Below are 20,199 nucleotides of genomic sequence, written 5' to 3' on the forward strand. Positions count from 1 at the left end.
ACCCTACTACATGTAGATACATGATCACACTGTTTAAATATTAGACTATTCTTTGTTTAAACCAAATTGTACCAGAGATCGCAACTAAACAGCTCAATATTTAACAGTGATTTCCCTGGTTCTACAAATTCATGCAAATTCATGGATATCCATGCATATTAGTCTCATTTTAAAAACGTTATTTTTAACTTTATGCTCATTGATACAATCTATGATCCGGAATTTTATCATTTGAATATATTTATAACAGCACATATAGGTTAATATGTACAAAACTCAGACACGAAAGAATCAATAATGCATACATTATTCAAATTCATATGAGAATAACATGCTTTATTCAATTTATTGTGACGTGTCCATACCCACAGCGGTATAAACCCTTTATTCCTTATCATTGATAAATGTGTTAAAAGTTATACTAAGTTCAAATATTATCAATTTTTATAACTGAATACAAGTTTGACCCTTTACACATTTTGCATATTTTTCAGACATCAATCTTGTTGTGTAAATATAAAGTAGGAGTTTGTTATTTACATTATATGTTCTTCTAGACATAAATTAAATATTGATCAACAAACAGACCCAATTCAACAGCTATAACAAATTCTAAAATAATGTTAATTTCATGTCAAATCTTTTGTTCCATCATGCTATCTGATATCCATAAATATATGACATTTGAATTTTGTTTTGCCAAATTATGCTTCCAGCATTGAATAAGCTTAATCAAATTGACACAAATTCTATATCTGTGCTTCTAGGTCAGAATATATAAGCTTGAAACACTGGATAGTCTGACTATCGGAGGAGTACACATGGCTAACAATTGTTTTTTTATTTTTTCTTTCCACACATAAACTGCTGCATTTATCGAACGTACCTTCTATTGTAATTAAATTTCCACGTTAATTAATGAACAACAGGTGGACTCACAGTAGTTTACGATCCGACTTTATGAGTATCTTATTGCCCGAATAAATCCAGCAGAGCGACATAAAGCATGTAGCTCTAGCAGGGCTAGTATTCACGTCTGCTCACCATGTGATTTCTTATTCAATGAATCTAATAACATCAATAGATGACCTCTTAATCTACATCGACAATTCTTTTTGACTTGGTACCCTTTATTGTTTACCCTACATTTATCACATCCATTCGAACAATTCACCAACAGTAAAAACAGTCCACGTCCTACCTTTTCTTCCAATACTGAATAAATACCCACCACATGTACATGTATTGATGTAAATGCTCACACAGTGTTTTGTTCATTCATACATTGATCGTGGAGTCACAGATAGTTGGAGCTACCAAGTATCTCTTATAAACAGACATTTGGTATCAATCTATAATACTGAGTTCATTTAGTTGACTTTTTCCACACATAAATGCCAGGGAGATAACATTCAATATCAAATTATAATATCGCTATTGTTCATTACATTGTTGATAAAAAGTTTTAACAAAATCAATTATGATTCACATAATTTTAACAGTTCTTGATACTAAACTTTGATCTCCATTCCACAGATGTAACAATATTTGATTGTTATGAACTGGAATTGAAGTTAAAAGAAGAATATTTTGAATCTCGAGTGTCAAATGGTCAACAAATGAGTAGCAGAGGGCATCTAAATCTCCAATGAAATAACTTCCTGTGTGATCAAAGCTAAACAATAACCAACTACATGATTCAATAATAAACTTTGTTATGGTTTCTATCAGTCAGTACTTGTTCTATTCTTCCTTTAAAGACCCTAACCTATCACAGCCATAGTAATCTACTTGTCAAAAATCTATGAGGCGGACAGGTATTATTCCATGACACAGGTCAAGCCAAAAACTTTGTTATTGTGTTCATTCACAGATTATACAATAGAGAAATTGAATTTAGAGACATACTTGTCACCTCTGGTATATTAGAATAGAAAGATTAGAGAAAGTCATTTGGAGGATCAAAGGGTTAAAAGGAATATGGATATTATCCTTCATTCAACTATGAACTGTATTTCCTACATATTATAGTTATTTATTCAAGTCTATCAGTACATACAATGCATTGAGTATAATAATACAATATTTTACAATACATTAAGCTTGTAGCGATATGAATGAAATTATTTTGTTTACATAACGTCTACACTAATAACCTTGATACATACAAACAATTTCAGGCAAATTACAAATCATATGATCACACTAATCTACTCCAAATTACTAAAGCCATACATACATGTACATGTATAGTTACAAAACTAAATATCATTGCTCTCTACTCTGATATCAATCATTTGTTTTAAATAATAGCTATTTTCAATTAATATTGCAAGTACCATACATTTACTATGTCATTGCTTGGATCTTTGATAATTCAGTGAGTCTAAGTTTATTCCTTAAAGTATGGTATTATTCTCTACCCAAGAGTGATAATGTCCCTTCGATTCAAAATAGGCTAAATGTTTTAATACACACTCTGAGAGTTTTCATATTGATTACATTTTTAATTAATTTCCTATTATATTCCCAGTAAGATTAAGAATAATCCTGTAATCTGAATCTTCATCTCACGCAACAACCACAAATCATATTGTCAAACAGACTTAAAATGACAAGCATAACAATTCATCACCCATATCCCATCTGTTACACTCTTCAAAATACATTTTGCTATATGAATTATTAATTTATTAAAATGACAGGCTTGTTTGAGTGATTGGCAACTGATTGATAAGATAAATCTTCAAGTCTAGCCAGACAGAACTTGACAGTTTGATAACAACCATTAGTACCAATCCTTCTCATCATTTCTATATAGAATAATGAAACACTTCTACCCATAATATTATCGTTTTATAATAGTGGGTCTGCCCAATTAAATTATCATTTTCAAATTAGTCGCAAGAATCAAAATGAGTTTGTAAACAATTAATGAAAATATTCTTTAGACTGTAGGTCCCTACATGTATTTGTATAAAATGTTTAGACAACATATAGTTTTTAAGATAGTTTGCCGGGCAACAAAACATACGCCTACAGCAGCTAAATCGTCCGGGCGGTCGACAAGGGTTGTCGCATATTTATTCTTTTGTAGGTAATTGGGGGCATTTACAAAACCATTTCATACAGATCAGATTATCATTTTTCATTTTACTAATTTAAATAATGCATATAAATTTCATACAGATCGGATGATAACTTTTGTCATTCGAACATTCACAAGGTTCACAAAGTAAAACAAGGGTCATAACTCTAGAAATAATTGACGGAAATTGCTGAAATTGAATAGACTTCCGTTTCACAAATTTAAATGATGCATATAAATTTCATACAAATCGGATGATAATTTTCATCAATTGATCATTAACAAGTTTGAACAAAGTGCAACAGGGGCCATAACTCTAGACGTAATAACCAGAAATTGCTGAAATTCAATAGGCTTCTTCGTTTCACTAAAGCCCGGCCCATACCGCTACAACTACACACAACCCGACAGGACTCAGCGTCTTGGGTAGTTGTACAAAAAAATCGGGTCGCGTCTTTACTTCACTTGCCTACGACGGTACCAGTCCACACAGGCCCGACTCTCACAGATTATGCATCGCGAGTTACTCCACTTCCCTCTAGCGAGTGATTCTAAAAGTAAACCGGAAGCATAAAAGTGACATTATATTTTGCCAAGGTGCCGCTGAAGTTGACTGCTGGGTTGTAGAGACATGGGCGTGCCTTCCATATGTTAATCAACTCATCCTCTCTCTCTTCTGTCCAAAAATCTGCCATCTTGAATTTTCCCGGGAAAACAAGGAGCACTGGCACATGACCTGCACAGTCACATGAGTAAATGCTACTCTCTGATTGGCTAAACAACAGTAAGACAATTGATCGTGTCGTGTGAGTGTTTGTAGTTTTGACAAGATGAGTGCATAGTGGTAACCAGGGCACTGGTAAATTCGAGACTTAGCCTCGCTTTCCCATTTTTAAATTAAATTTTTAAATGACAAACTGTTTTAATCTAGTTAAAAATCTTGAGTATCCGATGCCATCGACAGTTGATTATGGTCTTGTTTTGTAAATAAATGTCTAATTAATAGTTTATATAACATTTCGGGACCAAAGAAAGACCTGCAATAGGCAAATTTAGCTATTGTATAATGTATATATGTTTAAGTCACTAAATCTTCTTGATTAATTTTATTTGGATTTATTTTTTCCCCACAAAACAATATAACTACTGAATGATTAATTATTATTAAAAGTACAAAACTAATTTCAAATTCTCCTTTGTATAATACATACATGAGGTAATCAATTCAGTATTCATTTGGCAAAGTATGAAAGCTTTCTTGCCAATGTAATTTTAGACCCTTTTTTATTAAAGTAATGTACATCCCAGCACTGACTTGCATCTTGGCAGAAAATTGATTTCTGATGAAAATCCCATGAACAAATCAGAAATGATTAAGATCCAAGAGCTTTTTCTAAGTTAACATGTATAGTTAAAGGGGGATTACTCCTTCAGTACAAATAAGTTATAACCTGAAAACTCATCTTGTTGAGTATGATGGTATATCTTCAACATCATATGTAAATATCACGATTATAAAGTAACAAAGGATGTGAGTCACAGCTACAGTATGATCTCAACCAAAAATTGGTTCCTTTCTATGATACATGTAGCTACATGTATATCTGTCCAATCTTACACAATGGTTAGTTTGGGAACATTTGGTGGGCAGACATCATTTTATTATCAAGTGATTCCAGGCTGTTCCAGACTTCTCAGAAAATGCACAAATTTTTTTTATGACATCTTTGAAGATAAATTGTAAACTTTTAGCACCCTATAAATGTTTATAATACAAGATAGTAGGCCCTACCACATATTGCATTTGTATAAAATAATTTAAAGATTTGTGTGTGTGTGGTATGACAGCCATTTTAAACCAGATGTCAATAATGGCTACAAATATGCTTTAGTCATGCAATGGTAAATAATTGTAAATTCAGGAAACAGAGCATAATGTATTTTTTTGTTACAGGAAACCATACATCAATAATTAGATGACGGAATAATGACATCATAATTTGATTGGTACAACCAGCAAATCAACAAAAATATCTTGTGTGTTATAATTCCCCTTCTCTTTCAATATTATTTCATGAATTAGCTCTAAGAATAATCTTCATATCATGAATCAAACATTATTAATGAACCCTGTTATAGCTGTAGGTCATGAATAAAGTAAACAAAAATTATTCATTCAATCTCGACCTGAAAATAAAAACAGCCAATGTTGAAGTTTTACTTCCTTGCTGCAAATTATAAAGATAGGTTGCCAGGTAGTGAAAAATATTGCCACTGCAGCTAAATTGTCCAAGCAGTTGACAAGTGTTGTCGCATATTTATTCTTTTGTAGGTAATGGGAGCATTTACAAGACACTGATATCAATTTATTACATATGGAATGATAACTTTTGTCGTTCAAGCATTCACAAGGTTCTAAAAAGTGAAACAAGAGACATAACTCTGGTAGTAATTCACAGATATTGAGAGAGAGATAGAAATGGGGTTTAACGTCCACTCGACACAAACTAGGTCATTTAGAGACTAACATATGGTTTATTTTTATTTCAATAATTCGCTTGCGCGTAGGGGTCTTTAGCAGTGGGACGAAACCGGAGGACCCGGAGAAAACCCACAAGGTTGGACAGGCGACCCTACTCCTTGCCACGTACAACCGGGGATTCGAAACCACGCCAGTTGACTCAATGACAGGCTTTATGATACAGTGCGCACGTGCTAACCATTCAGCCATCCAACCCCCCTCACAGATATTGAAATCTGATAGGATAATTTGTTTTACTAATTTAAATAATGTTAATGAATTTCATACAGATCAGATCAGATGATAATTTTGATCAGTTTTCTGGGTAAAACATCACTTTAAAACATCTTTCCTCAAATTTTATGTCTGCAGACAAAGCCAGTGCTGAGATACAGCCGTTTATTTGTTCAAATGTCAACACAATAAGTACAAACTAAAACTAAGTAAATAAACCAACTTCTGCTTAATCTTTCAAAACAAAAATTTGATTGTATGGAGCATGTTCCATCATTATTTGAAAAGCACATCAAATAAACGTAACTGAACTATTTATTTTCAATACATCCTAAATCAAATGAAGTAAACAGGAAAGTAGATATAATTTCCTTATAGCAACATGCTTAGAAAAATTTTCATGTATTAATCTTATCTTTTTTTTTAATTTCAGGGAATTCCCTACTTGAATTGTTTCTTTCCAGTGCAATAAGTCATTTACTGATAAATGAATTGCAATGATGAATGATCTTTGATGTTTTATAGAAACACGTTATATCTTTTTTTTTTATTATTCTAATACTAGCAGGATACCCGGCTTCGCTCGGGGGTCATTACTCTGAAACCGGAAGTGGTAGACTAACGCCACCTGGCCTATGTTACTCCCCGGTCCGAGCTACCCCTATACCCCAAATTTCAGACTCGGAACAGACCTAGTGTAGCCGCCAACCCCGAACAGACCTAGTGTAGCCGCCAACCCCGATCAGACCTAGTGTAGCCGCCAACCCTGAACAGACAGACTTCGCTCGGAAGTGGTAGACAAACGCCACCTGGCCTATGTTACTCCCCGGTCCGAGCTACCCCTATACCCCAAATTTCAGACTCGGGGCAGACCAAGTGTAGCCACCAACCCCGAACAGACCGGCTTCGCTCGGGGGTCATAACTCCGAAACCGGAAGTGGTAGACTAACGCTACCTGGCCTATGTTACTCCCCGGTCCGAGCTACCCCTATACCCCAAATTTCAGACTCGGGGCAGACCTAGTGTAGCCGCCAACCCCGAACAGACAGACAGACAGACAAACGACAGTCACAAATATATACATTTATATAGATATTGCTATTTCAAAAATGATTGAAAATATGATTGTGACATCGGTCAATTTTTGAAATTTCTTTCTAGATTTCTTTGTTTATATTAGTAAAATTGGATTACACTTAATTTCTAATTAATTCAAATGATGTAAATTTGTTCAGTGATACCCCCCCCCCCCAAAAAAAAAAAACATTTCTGATTATAGTATAGTGCAAGGCATTTTATCCTGGGGGTCAATCCCGGTCAACACAAATTTTGCACCACAAGGTCACAGACAACTTTTCATGTCTAAAAATCATATCGCTTCAATCTGTCTGTTGATATTTGTTAGCTATTCCAAATATTTTTTTCTGATCATTTTGAAACTACATGTATCTTTGAAAACTATCATAAAAGTATTTTGGCATCATTTCTCTGTTATGCCAATCTTCATTCAACAATATAACTTGAGTATCTTAACGGCAAATTAATAAACAACATATACTATCAAGTGTGGTTTAATCGATAACTGCGAGACAGTACATTGTAAGTTTTATATCTAGCAATATCTTACACACCAGACATTAAACAACCTAAAATACAAACACTATCCCGCATATGCATTTCAATGAAATCGTCATGCAATTCCCCTACTTTATCTGGCATAAACAACTAATTATTGCCACGTTGCCTGTACATTATTTTCACATCTGTATTTTAAGTATTAAGAATTCTTGGATCATTAGGGTAACAAGCCAACAGTGAGGCTGATGTCCCCCGCCAAAATCCCAAAATAAATAGATGACACATATTAAACATACATTATGCAAGAGCTAAATCTGATTATTGCAAGTCTGAATTTAGGCTTCAGATGTTATAGAAATTATGAATTAGATCTTTATTTAAACAACAAGCCCAAAATCAACTCTGTAGACCCACGGATGGCTCGGCTACAGCTCGGATTTAAATAGGATTTCACTAATTGATTAAATCAAATATGGCGCAACCTGATGAAAATATGTCAGTTAGATCGAAGCTAAATGATAGAGTGTACTTAGCGAGACCGCTGTAGAGCGTTTCCGTATGCCATTGAAAACTTTTCTTGATAATCGAGATATGTAGGTGAAGTAAACGCCTGTCAATCAAACGATCGGCCAAGGTGAAGACGCATTTCGCTACCATTTCTTGTCAAATATTACAACGATGATAACTATGTTCAGAATAAAGTAATTTGACTGAAATTTTCAATATATTCTTCTTTCATCATCTACTTTTGAACTGTTATAGCAAGAATGGCCAACTCTCTATAAAAATCTCCCATAATGTATCTTTAATTAATCGCACATTTATTTTTTTCAAAAGTATCGAGCAATCAAACTATACACTAAGTTTCATCACACTCTATCAGATAGAATCAATATTATCTTGTCCCAAAGCATCGACCAATGAAATTGATTAGCTCTGCTTAGCTTCAGCTCGGAATGTTAATCATTGAACTCAGTCAAGACATTCACCTAATGAACATCTACATCAAGTTTAAACATTCTACCTCAATTAAAAGCAGAGTTATTGTGTTACAAAGTCTCGACCAATCCAATTTCCTTATCGCTCTGTTTACCCTCAGCAGAAAATGTTCTTTATCAAACTTAGTCAAGGTATGGATGTAATAAAGCTATACACCAAGTGTCCTCACTCTCACTTAATTAGAACTTAAGTTATCATTTCCCAAAGCTTATCGCTCTGTTTACCCTAGCTCAATTAGAAGGACAGTTATTGTGTTCCAAAGTCTTGGCCAATCAAATTGCTTATCGCTCTGCTTATTCTCTGCAGAAAATGCTCATTATCGAACTTAGTCAATGTATTGATGTAATGAAACTATACACATATAGCCCGTTCAGACGCTTATTTTTAAACCAGTTCATAATCGCTGGGGTTTTTAAGACAGCATCGTGTTGCGCTCACACGTACTATAAGCCAAACCAGTTTAACTATTCTGACCTCTTCAGTCGGAGGTTAGAGTTAACTGCTCATGGGTAGCTTCATATTCTTTATTCGGTTCTCGCACGCTTTCGATAACATTGGCACTGTCTGACCCCAATATTTTCACAGGAATGTAACTAACTGCGTACTGTGCATGCTTGAAGCAAGCTGGAGCTGGGGTTTTTAAGCCAACCCGTTCAGACGGCTAAGATGAACCAGTTTAAAATAAAAAGCCTTCTCGAAGACAGGTCGCGAGCAGGGGTTTATAAACTGGTTTATTTGCCCCACATTTGCGTTCAGACGCTTAAGTTAAACTGGTTTAACGATCCCCAGGGTTTTTAAACCAGTTTAAAGCGTCTGAACGGGCTATAAGTTTCATCACTCTCACTTAATTAGAACTAAAGTTATCGTGTCCCAAAGAATCAACCAATCAAATTGCTTATCTCTGCTTACCCTAAGCAGAAAATGCTCATCTTCGAACTCCATCAAGACATTGACCTAATAAACACCTCCACTAAGTTTGAACATTCTAGCTCAATTAGAAAGTGAGTTATTGTGTCCCAAAAAGTGTGACGGACAGACGGACGTAAGACAGACAGACAAAGCCATTTTAATAGTCCCCTGCTTTCTTCGTAAGGCGGGGGACAATAATATAACAGGTTTCTGATAAAGACACACAAGGTACAGTATCATTATGTCACATCAACCTACCAACAAACAAAAATTTATTCTATACAAATTTGCTTTAGCAACATCGAGTATCTATTGTAGATTTGATTAGGATTTACAAACATGGAGGTACCAGTAGCTAAAATATAAAGTTCTCCTGTGAATCTGTAATATTTAGTGACATTGACGCCGTAAATAAATAGACATACACAAAAGCTTATATTTACTGTGTTCATTGTATAAGTATGCTAATTATAAAATGGAGTGTGAGAATTCTACATAATCAACTAGAATTACATGAACATTAAACATTATGTTGATAATTAAACTATAGAATGATAAGACAGGTTCAATTTGTCTGAAAGTTTGAGACATAGACACATAGTAGGATGTTTGCCTTCTGCAGGCTTTTCATCTGTTTATCTCTAAACTCTAAGCTTCCAATCTAAACAACTTAGTTTTTCTCAAAGAGTAGTTTTGTTTTGGAAAAAAACAGATTATGTACATGGAATTCCATGTCAATTTGCACATTCCTTCAAAATCAACTGAATATTTGCATGTATTTAAGGCTGAAAAAACTGACATAAAAAAAAATAATTTAAATTTGTTTTCTAATATATTTAGCCTGGCTAAACTCTCTCTGAACTACAATTTGATTTCAGCAATCTTAAAATCAGACAACTGAAATCATTTGACCTCGTGCAGATGAAAAATATTTTTATTTGAATTTTAGCATCTTCCAATTTTCACAATGTATGTAATGATGCATTTACAGAGTGTCTAAAATCCAACATATTGTGATACTCAGTCATGCTTATTGCATTTACATGCAAAATACATAAATTAGAATACAATGCAGTATAAAAATTAACAATTAAAATTACATACATAAAATCATTTGTGACTTTGTTAGTGTGTAATGTACATGTATTCACAATGATAAACGAAATCAACAAGTACATAAATATGCAGATCTTATTGTTTTTACTCTAAGTCTACATTTATAATATTTAACTCAAAAATATATAAATTTCTCCAAACATTTAAGATCTGAAAAATTTGTTCATAAAAGCACTTAAACAGGAGCATGTAATTTATGCTTGAGCACAATATTGTAAATGTGTAATTAATAAATCAATTGGACATACAGAGATAGTTTGTGTAGCTAATCGATGATGTATTTTATGTTGTACTTACACGCTTGACAGTTTTTCTCCTCATTACTACCCCACTGGTACCTGCTATATCTGTCATAATACCATTTACATATAAACCAGCTTCCCACTAATAGGTTAACATAACAAACTAATCCAATTTCTCTTAATAACTTCACCACTAGAATTAATGACCAATAGCATGTCCATCAAAATCTATACACAAAACCCATAGCACTGGCCTTGATCCCATAAATTTAACTGACAATGATTTACTTATATAAGTATTAAATTACATATTGAGAATTCCCACTGCAGACTACAATTTCAAACCAATATGTCCTCGATTAGACTGAAAGTATGCTGTCTACTTCCTCCAGTTGAACTACTGTATGAGTAATATGGTTTTATAGCAGACTGTAAATCAATAACATGCTTCCCTCTTATTGAAACAGGCAAATCTAGATTCAATGTAAATTCTAACAGTTGGTATTCACAAGATGTATGGAATCATTCAAATTGTCAACAAATCAGCTGGTCAGCTGGTCAAATTAATACTATGGTTAATAAAATATTACAGTCTGACCGTTGACCGTGGATCACACATTCTTTGATATGTCTGACTGTTTGGCAAATCCAGATGTTCCATCATTGATTAGAATCTTATTTCCTGGAAGTCTTTCACTAAATACTGATTGGGTACCAAGATAATGTGCACAGAAACAGTTGAAATAATTCCTGCTTTATTGAAATTCGCCGTTATGGAAATAGTACCAGACATAAACAGAATTACTCACGATTTATCCACCGTTTTTCCAAAATCAATACTTTCATGTGGAAGGAGGATGGAGAAAACAGTGTCTATAGATTTAGATGAGTCAGTGTGTAGATACATTAAGTGTTCAGAGTGGATAGATTGATGCGTGAACAAGAAACTGACGGAATTTTAAGACGTCTGCCTAACTTCATCAAAGACACATAAAGACCAGAGAGAGGGAGAACCAAAATATCGGGGACCCAATTTAATTTCTACTCCGAAATCAATAGACTTACTTATGTAGATTTTCATAATACATATTGATGAAGCAGTTACATAGACAGTTAAACAAATGAACAATTAATAACATGTTTCATGTCTTAGAGACAAGATGTTACAATAAATTTGTTTTTAAAACTGTCTTATCCTTGACTGTTTGATTAATACAGGATTGACTGTATGTATTGAAATAAAAGAATAAATAGCCATTTATTGAAATAAATGGATATTTGAACCATCAAATCTTATTACACTGGGGATCACATGTACACGTGTTTAATGAATACATTCAATGGCACCATTAAATTTAGATTACTAAATGAACTCAATACACCAAATACATCTTGTAAATAGGATTGTCCATAAATCTGATAAACAACATTATAATTATTCTCTAGAAATACATAAACAACTTATAAAGACAGAATCCGGTTAATTTGAACAGTTCAAGCTTCAAACACTTTGTGAAAATTCCCAGGGAGCCTGTTAGTTTAATTCGACTAGATGCCTCAAGAGACTTGATCGTCATCTTCATTACCCTGTTCTTTATGTCTAGTAATCTAATAGAAATAATTAAACTGGGCATGTAATGAAGAACATTTCACTTAAACCTGTTTCATATCAATAATAAAGGTCTCTGTCTCGTTATATTAACTGATAGAAAACTCTGATAAAATTAAAATGGACTTACCGAGATATCTAATTGGTTTAAATCCATTCTTAATGTATGAGAAATCCAGACAGATAAATTTAATTCAACACCACTGACTTTCATATGATAAGTGAAGCTACATATATGTACTCTGGAATTTTAACCCAAAATATTCAGTTCCAAAAACATAAACAGGAATTTACTGTTATGTCTTGAACAGGTACACTCCTATACTGTCATACATATATATATATATTTTTGTTCGAGTGATAATTAGAAAACCAGAAACTGTGGAAAAAGACTGTGAATATATTCTAGATATTACCAGTCAAGAAACGGTAACATTTTTCCCTTTTTTTTTATCAACATTTAAACAAATCTTCAGTGAAACAGGATGGTAACTGTTGATAAAGATTGGTTATCAAGGTTTCAAGTGATTTGATGAGTTTGTGATGTAAGATATGTCATTTTATCATGGTGTACGTGTGTAAGTACTGATGTATACTTTAAATATCTCTAATCATTTGATTATGTGAGGTAATGGTTTAATAGACGTTATATAGATAATAAGTATATCATTAACACTAACTCATGGTCATCTGTCTTTCTGACTCTAATAATATTATAATTTATTAGATCACTGAACTTTAAGATAAACATTGGGTGGAATGTGGGAGGAGCTTATCATCAAACCATACATTAATTACACGATCTATAATTCATATAATACCACTTTCATTGATAATTTGATAAATTAAAACTGACCCATCTGATAACATAGCTACAGGATTTGACTTGTCAAACTTGCATTAACGTTAATAACCTCATTCAAACATAATAGGACTCGGTAAATATGCACAAGGATGGTCATAAAATATTTGTAAATAATCTTTTTTTTTCCTTTAAATGTGCATTTATTTACGTGCCTCCAAAGAGCATAGAAATATTTCCATGGAATCTTTATTAAAAGCTTTATTGAAATCTTTCCACTTAGAAGAAATGGCAAACTTGAAGAACTTTTAAAAACTCTATTACAACCTTTCAGTTTACAACACATGATCTTAATATTTTAACTGTGAAAGACTTGTCAATTATTTTGATTAACCCCATTAAAACCACTATAAATGCTGAAAGAAAACAGATTTATCTTCCTTTCATTTAAATCTATTAACCTAGAAATAAATCTAACCTACCTGCTCATTTTTACTGCCTGTTAAATCAAGTTCTACATCTAAATCAAAATCAGTAACAGTGATTTTTATTTCACAATTTTCGTCAGGTGTTGATGAATTTGTCATTTTGACAAAAGTTGATTTCCGAACAAAATCACGTTATCCTTTTCTTTAATTACTTTAAATTTGTTTAATTCGACTTAAATCACAGTTTTGAAAATGTTCATACAGTCAAGATAACCCATTCATTTGTTACTAATTGTGACAAATGTGATGTCGTCGACAAATAGATACTAGACAGTATTTAAATTAAAATAGGTAGAGTATTTGTTTGTTTCATACACCCTGTATCTACAATGTAAGCAAAAAACTGGACAGACTAGTGAACCAATGAATCATGCGTTTTCTGTAGGATGAATTGAATTAACCACAATACACGATCCCGTTAAATAAACAGCCACCCACCTAAAAAACTACTGTAGTAGGAAACCAATCCTATTGTTATCATTACATCTTTTGTTATTATTTACACAAAATGCCTTTGTTAAATCATGCAAATAAACAATAGTTATGCATTTTAATTCACTTATCTTTAATAGATGTACCCGTATATTTTGTCATGAATACAAGTACAGCTAGTAGTAAAAATTCTTGTTACATGTATACATTCATTAGATTTATGTTTGGGTCTGTTTTCTTTTTAAAACCATTACCTCATCTTTTGGTAGAAATGTAACTATTCATACAGTTATTAATTTGTTATAATATTTTGAGTAATATACATGTATGTATACATTTAAAAATCTAACATCAGACTTGAAAGTGGATGCTTGGTTTTAAAAAAAGGTCATTTTGGTCAAAATGAATGATATTGTGTTACAGTACAGATCATATGCCTGATTTTTCTCATAAATTAAGCACCATATAATTTTCTAGCCTTTCAACTATTTTTTATGTACTATTCCTCATTTAAACCAGAAGAACCGATGGTATCAACTTGTTGGACATAAAACTTGATATTGGTTCAATTTAGTACATGTACACAAATGGATGAAGAGGATCAATTGACTAGTCATTATGACTTTTGATGTTGGGGTTTGATGGACAGCTGATGTGACTGGTCAACAGTTGAAGGGATAAATTCTATTTTTACTTGATGACCCCTTTAATCATTAGTCAGTATTAGCCTATTAGGAGTGTTTAATACATTAATTTCATCATCCTGATCTTCAGTGTATCTTCACATTAGCTTCTGTCCGAGAAAAGTCACACTTCTATGTAGGAGTGGGTGACCTCATTATTTTATCATCCCAACTTTTTAATACACTACTCTATTTAAAGTTGTGTCCCATCTTCATTAGCCCAGTCGGAGCAGAAAAGTAGGAGGTTAGACCCCCCCCATTGCATTTCTATCAATGTTATGACAAAGAAATTACTTTTAGATGATTGTAGATGACCAAGTCATCGACATGATAATCAAACCAATATTATCATATTATTAATTAATAACTAAAAGTTTAATGCCTGTCAAGCTGTTCAATAAATTCTATATATTTAATAATAACAAATTTAAAGCATATTACAATAAAAATTTTGCTACATGTATAATGTATATAGATATTAGAATTAATCTTATCTATATGTTAAGGGCATGCTGTGCGTTTATATTCACTTGTACATGTAGGTCATTTAAATGCCAAACCATTTTTCTAAGTCACAACACAGTTGAACAGTTTTACCATTTGCTCATGTAATGACAGCATCACTACACGATTGGTTCATTTAAAATCATGTTACCCATGGCAACCCTGTATCTATGTATGTACAGTTATGTCGTCTGGACCACAACTGTTCCAGTTTAACATTTGGAGAATGACAGTTACAAATCAAGTTTTCAAACTGAACATTCCTGAAAACCATAAAGTGACAATCCCTTAATGACAATCATATAATAATTAAAGCTTCATTAAACATTCAAAATTAGAGCTTCATTAAACATTCAAAATTAGAGCTTCATCAAACATTCAAAATTAAACATCATGAAAACTATAATTTTTTTTCAATATGGGTTTTTACTTCTTTTTTTTTTCCTTTTTTGACTGAAGAGAGTTAATAGCTGTCTTTTAAGTCTGTTATTTTCAGTGTCTGTTAAATATTTGGATAAAAGTTGTTTATTTTTGGTATGGCTAAACAAATGAACTTTTACATGAAAAAAACACACTTTCAGGTCATCTCCATTAAAAACTCTTTTCCTGTCATTCTACTTTATTGACCTTTATCTTAAAGTAACCATCGTCAAACACAAACTTCTTCATAATATTATTACTAAAATTTGAAATGAAAATTGACCATGCTAAAATAGCCATCTTTGATATTTTTTGCAATAATATATGAAATATTGTTTTTAATGATTCGTAACTTTATTTCCTCTTGTTAAAGTTCAGTAAAAGCTTATTTCATTTGTCAGTGGCCACATTAAAATTCTAATCTAAAATTTGACAATAAAACTGAAGCTTTTCAAATCTAATTATAATATCACAACTATGATTGGAAAAAAATCCTTTGAAATCATTGACAATTATAATAAGTATATCAACATGCCGTCTGATATTCTGGGCAAGAGCATTAATTTGTTTAAAATGGATACTTACCATTGTATACACAGATGTCTTTAATGACACCATGATAAATTAAAACTCTAGTCAATAATAATGTCAAAGTTATAATCCTTGCACATCTACATGTATATAATCTACAAACAAATAGATTTTCTGTATAAAAGTTCTACCACATGTATTCCCACATGGGATGAGAATAAAAGTTCACACTATTGACCTTAGTTATCCTTATTATGGAACACAGCTTTTGTTTTAGAGGAACACTACATGTATAATAGTGGATGTTTAATTCCCGAGGTTTGAACACTTAATGATGACCAGTTACACTGTTAGACCAAATGGTCTTCACACTTTCACTGTCAGAGTATCCTTATAGTTCACAAAACTATCCTATTTCCCATAAACCCTTCTCACATTACATGGAATTACAGCTCGGCTGAGGCCAGTTGTAGAAAATTAAATGACATGTGCCTTGTACTTGTTTCACCAGAGCCATTTAGACATCTGTTCTGTACTATAGTCCCCCCTTCTAGATTTAACACTGTCAGTAGTTCCTTTGTCAGTAGTGTTGTTACCATGGATACTTAATAGTATAGTAGTCACTGATTTTGGATCTCATTATTGGAGATTTTAATTAGGGACAATACTTTTTGGACCCATATAATTAAAATTTTTATACACATACACTCGTACTTAAATGCGAAATTTTTCAACATGTACTCAGATTATTTAACACATATTTTAAAAAAATAAAATCAGAATATCAACAGTAGATAATCTTCTGGCTTGGATTCAATTAGTTTAATATGAGGGCCATCAAAAGAGTTAAGGGTTTAGATGAAACGGGCATCTACCAAAAAACAACAAAAACGGCCGAAAAAGCCAAACAAAAAATATGTCTGTAAAACAAAAACAAAAAAATGGTTGTAAAACAAACAAAAACCGAAACGTTTGGTTATATCAAAACCGTTAATTCAATATTGGTTATTCAATAAGAATCCAGTGACCTTTAGATAAATTTTGACCACATACATGTATTTGGTTATTTTGACTAAACTGAATTTTGGTTTCCATCTATTTTGGGGGGGGTTTGATGGCCGAATGGTTAGCATGCGCGCGCTGTATCATACGGTCTGTCATTGAGTCAACTGGCAGGGTTTCGATTCCCCGGTTGTACGTGACAAGGAGTAGGGCCATCTGTCCAACCTCGTGGGTTTTCTCCGGGTCCTCCGGTTTCCTCCCACTGCTAAAGACCCCTACGCGCAAGCGAATTATTGAAATAAAAAAAATTAAACCATGTTAGTCCTGAAATGACCTAGTTTGTGTCGAGTGGACGTTAAACCCCATTTCTCTCTCCCATCTATTTTGATTTGACCATCCAGTTTTATAATTTAAATGTTGTGACATTTTCAATACATAACATCTTTGTAGTGTACATACCATATTTGGACTGATTAAACTTCCACAATATTGTACAGTTATGTATATTGCAAGGGATCAACAGTTATAAATCTTAAGTGTGTATAAAATGGGAGAAACCTCCAGATATTTATATTCAAATTTTTGAAGTTTTTGAGTTTGAATTTAATATATTTCTGGAAACGTATGCATTTGATCCTATTGTCTATAATGTGTGCCTTTATTGTTTGTTCTGTGTGTGTTCAGATGTGCAGTTTATACTAACTGGTATATATTATTATATCAATAATTATGCCTTATTATCTTATTTTCCACAATTTATCATCACTAAATGTTATATTTAATAAGATTTAACCATTAATTACTTTCATACATGTATCTATCTTTTTATAAAGCATAGGGCACTCAAATTACTTATCAATCTGCTTAACCTGAGCAGAAAATGCTGATTATCAAAAATTAAGGTATTGATGTAATGAAACTATACAACAAGTTTCATCCCTAGCATTTAATTAGAATAAAAATTTATCGTCTCCTAATGCATTGACCAAGCATACATGTAAATTGTTCCATCATCAGACAGACAGACGGAAGGCAGGGATCATAAATTGTTTTGGAGGTTTTATAGAAGATTACTGCATAGTGCTTGGATATTACAGATAGTTTTTCACAGTTCCTTAATTTGATCAATACCCTTTTTCTGGATATTGTGATCTTCAGACAATAGGACCTTTTTAAGTGAATATAAACCAAATGAAAAAAGAAGTACATGTAATGAATGAATGAAATGAGTTTATTAATGTCCTACTTTTCAGCACCAATCGGGTATATGCCATAAAGTTTCCTATGAGAAACATTTTGCCTTGACAGCAATGGAGTTCATTTATAATGCACACCAATGTGTACATGAGACTTCATATTTCGGTCCCATCTGAATGACAAGACACTTTTCCTTACCAGACACTCTGTCCTGCATCAATGACAAGAGGAAATCACCCTGAAAAATCCCAAGACACTCCTGGTTATTGAGCAAGCGCCTTTACTCACTGAGCCACCATGGCTACAGAAAAAAAAATGTGAACATGATGCTCCACACCAAAAGTGATATTATATTACATGTGTTTTGATATAAATCATAAACATATGTTGTTTCAGCATGGGGCAGCTTTATATTACAATTATAAATCATTGTATTGTTTATAATATAAATACAATATTCCCTCCCGTTTTTGGTTATGTCTGTGTAAATATATAGAGATTAAAATAAATAACAAGCTGTCCATATTTCTTCCAATTAGACTAGGAAGATTGTGTATCAATTGTTTCAAAAGCATTCCAGGTACAGGCATAGTTAAGGAAGACACAGGGTAGTCCAACATATTTCTCTAAGTCTAATACTTGGCATAACCAAATTAAATACTACTCCTATGGGGGTATTAAAGGACAATATTGGTGCCAGTCATTATCACATATGTGATAGAGCTGGTTAAACACATTCCAAATATAATTTTAACACAGAGATCATTGCTACGATAGCTGAGTAATACAGGTTTCCTGAATCGGAAGTGACGAACGCCAAAGGAAAACACGAGTCATACCTCTATATAACTGACTGATAAGACGAGTGATAAAAGATACACGGCTGAATTTCTGCTCACTAATAATTCCTTCCAAGACCAAAAGTTGCTATATGGGACGGTAAGAGGATACCTGACAATTCAATAAAGTAATTGAACGTCATTAGATAAGAGAACACAAGAAAAATAGAAATAGTTCGTACATTCCCTTGTTTATATTCATTCTATACCTTATAAAAACATGGTAATGCACTGACTTTTTCTGTTTTCCTTTCGTGTTCTCTTATCTAGTGGCAGTCAATTCTTTTTATGAATTGTCAGATAACCTCTCACCGTCTCACACAACAACTTTTGGTCATGAAAGGAATTATTAGTGAGCAGAAATTCGGCCATGTATCTGTTATCACTCGTCACATCAGTCAGTTATATAGAGGTATGACTCATGTTTTCCTTTGGCGTTCGTAATTTCCGATTCAGGAAACCTGTATTAATCAGCTATCGTAGCAATGATCTTCTTGTTAAAATTATATTTGGAATGTGTTTAACCAGCTCTATCACATATGTGATAATGACTGGCACCAATATTGTCCTTTAAGCACCAACAGTGTGATCACAGTGCCACTCTCTAATAACAATTAATTAATCTGCTCTTTTTTAAAATTTAAAGGAGAAAAATCATTACTGGCCTGCTGAATTGGGGCTTTGACGTAGTTGTGGGGTTATACTTGCAAGTAGTAATTGAAATAAAGAGACAGAATGTATATTAAGACTTTTGAAAGTAAATAAAATTTCTGTGTCCTACCAATATTTTTTATCTAGGATCATTTAAACATTATGCAAGAGCTAAATCTGCCTATTGCAGGGCTTTCTTTGGGCCTAAAATGTTATATAAACTATTAATTAGATATTTATTAAATGAAAAGACCGTAATCAACTCTCGATGTCATCTTATGTGTTCGATGTTCACTGGATTTAAATCCGATTTGATGATTTAATACAAAAATGGGTAATTGAGACTATATTTTT

At 32.8% G+C, this 20,199-nt stretch overlaps 1 protein-coding gene across 6 annotated transcripts in view; it reads right to left on the bottom strand.

The window, feature by feature from the left end:
• LOC126814370 (rhotekin-2) overlaps positions 1-20,199 on the bottom strand; it is a 49,643-nt gene that overhangs the window by 26,363 nt on the left and 3,081 nt on the right. The window contains exon 1 of one of the 6 annotated variants that reach the window (XM_050539466.2): positions 16,211-16,620. The exons of 2 other annotated variants lie outside the window; for them this stretch is intronic. In XM_050539466.2, coding sequence (XP_050395423.1) covers positions 16,211-16,243 — 33 coding nt within the window. In that variant the 5' untranslated portion in view covers positions 16,244-16,620. Of the gene's footprint in view, positions 1-886; positions 1,142-10,742; positions 11,110-13,580; positions 13,868-16,210; positions 16,621-20,199 lie in introns of those variants that run through there. 3 more of the 6 variants (XM_050539460.2, XM_050539465.2, XM_050539459.2) reach the window with 3 other exon arrangements.

This window comes from Patella vulgata, chromosome 3 (genome assembly GCF_932274485.2).
Source record: "Patella vulgata chromosome 3, xgPatVulg1.2, whole genome shotgun sequence".
In the NCBI taxonomy this organism is placed as follows: Eukaryota; Metazoa; Mollusca; class Gastropoda; family Patellidae; genus Patella; species Patella vulgata.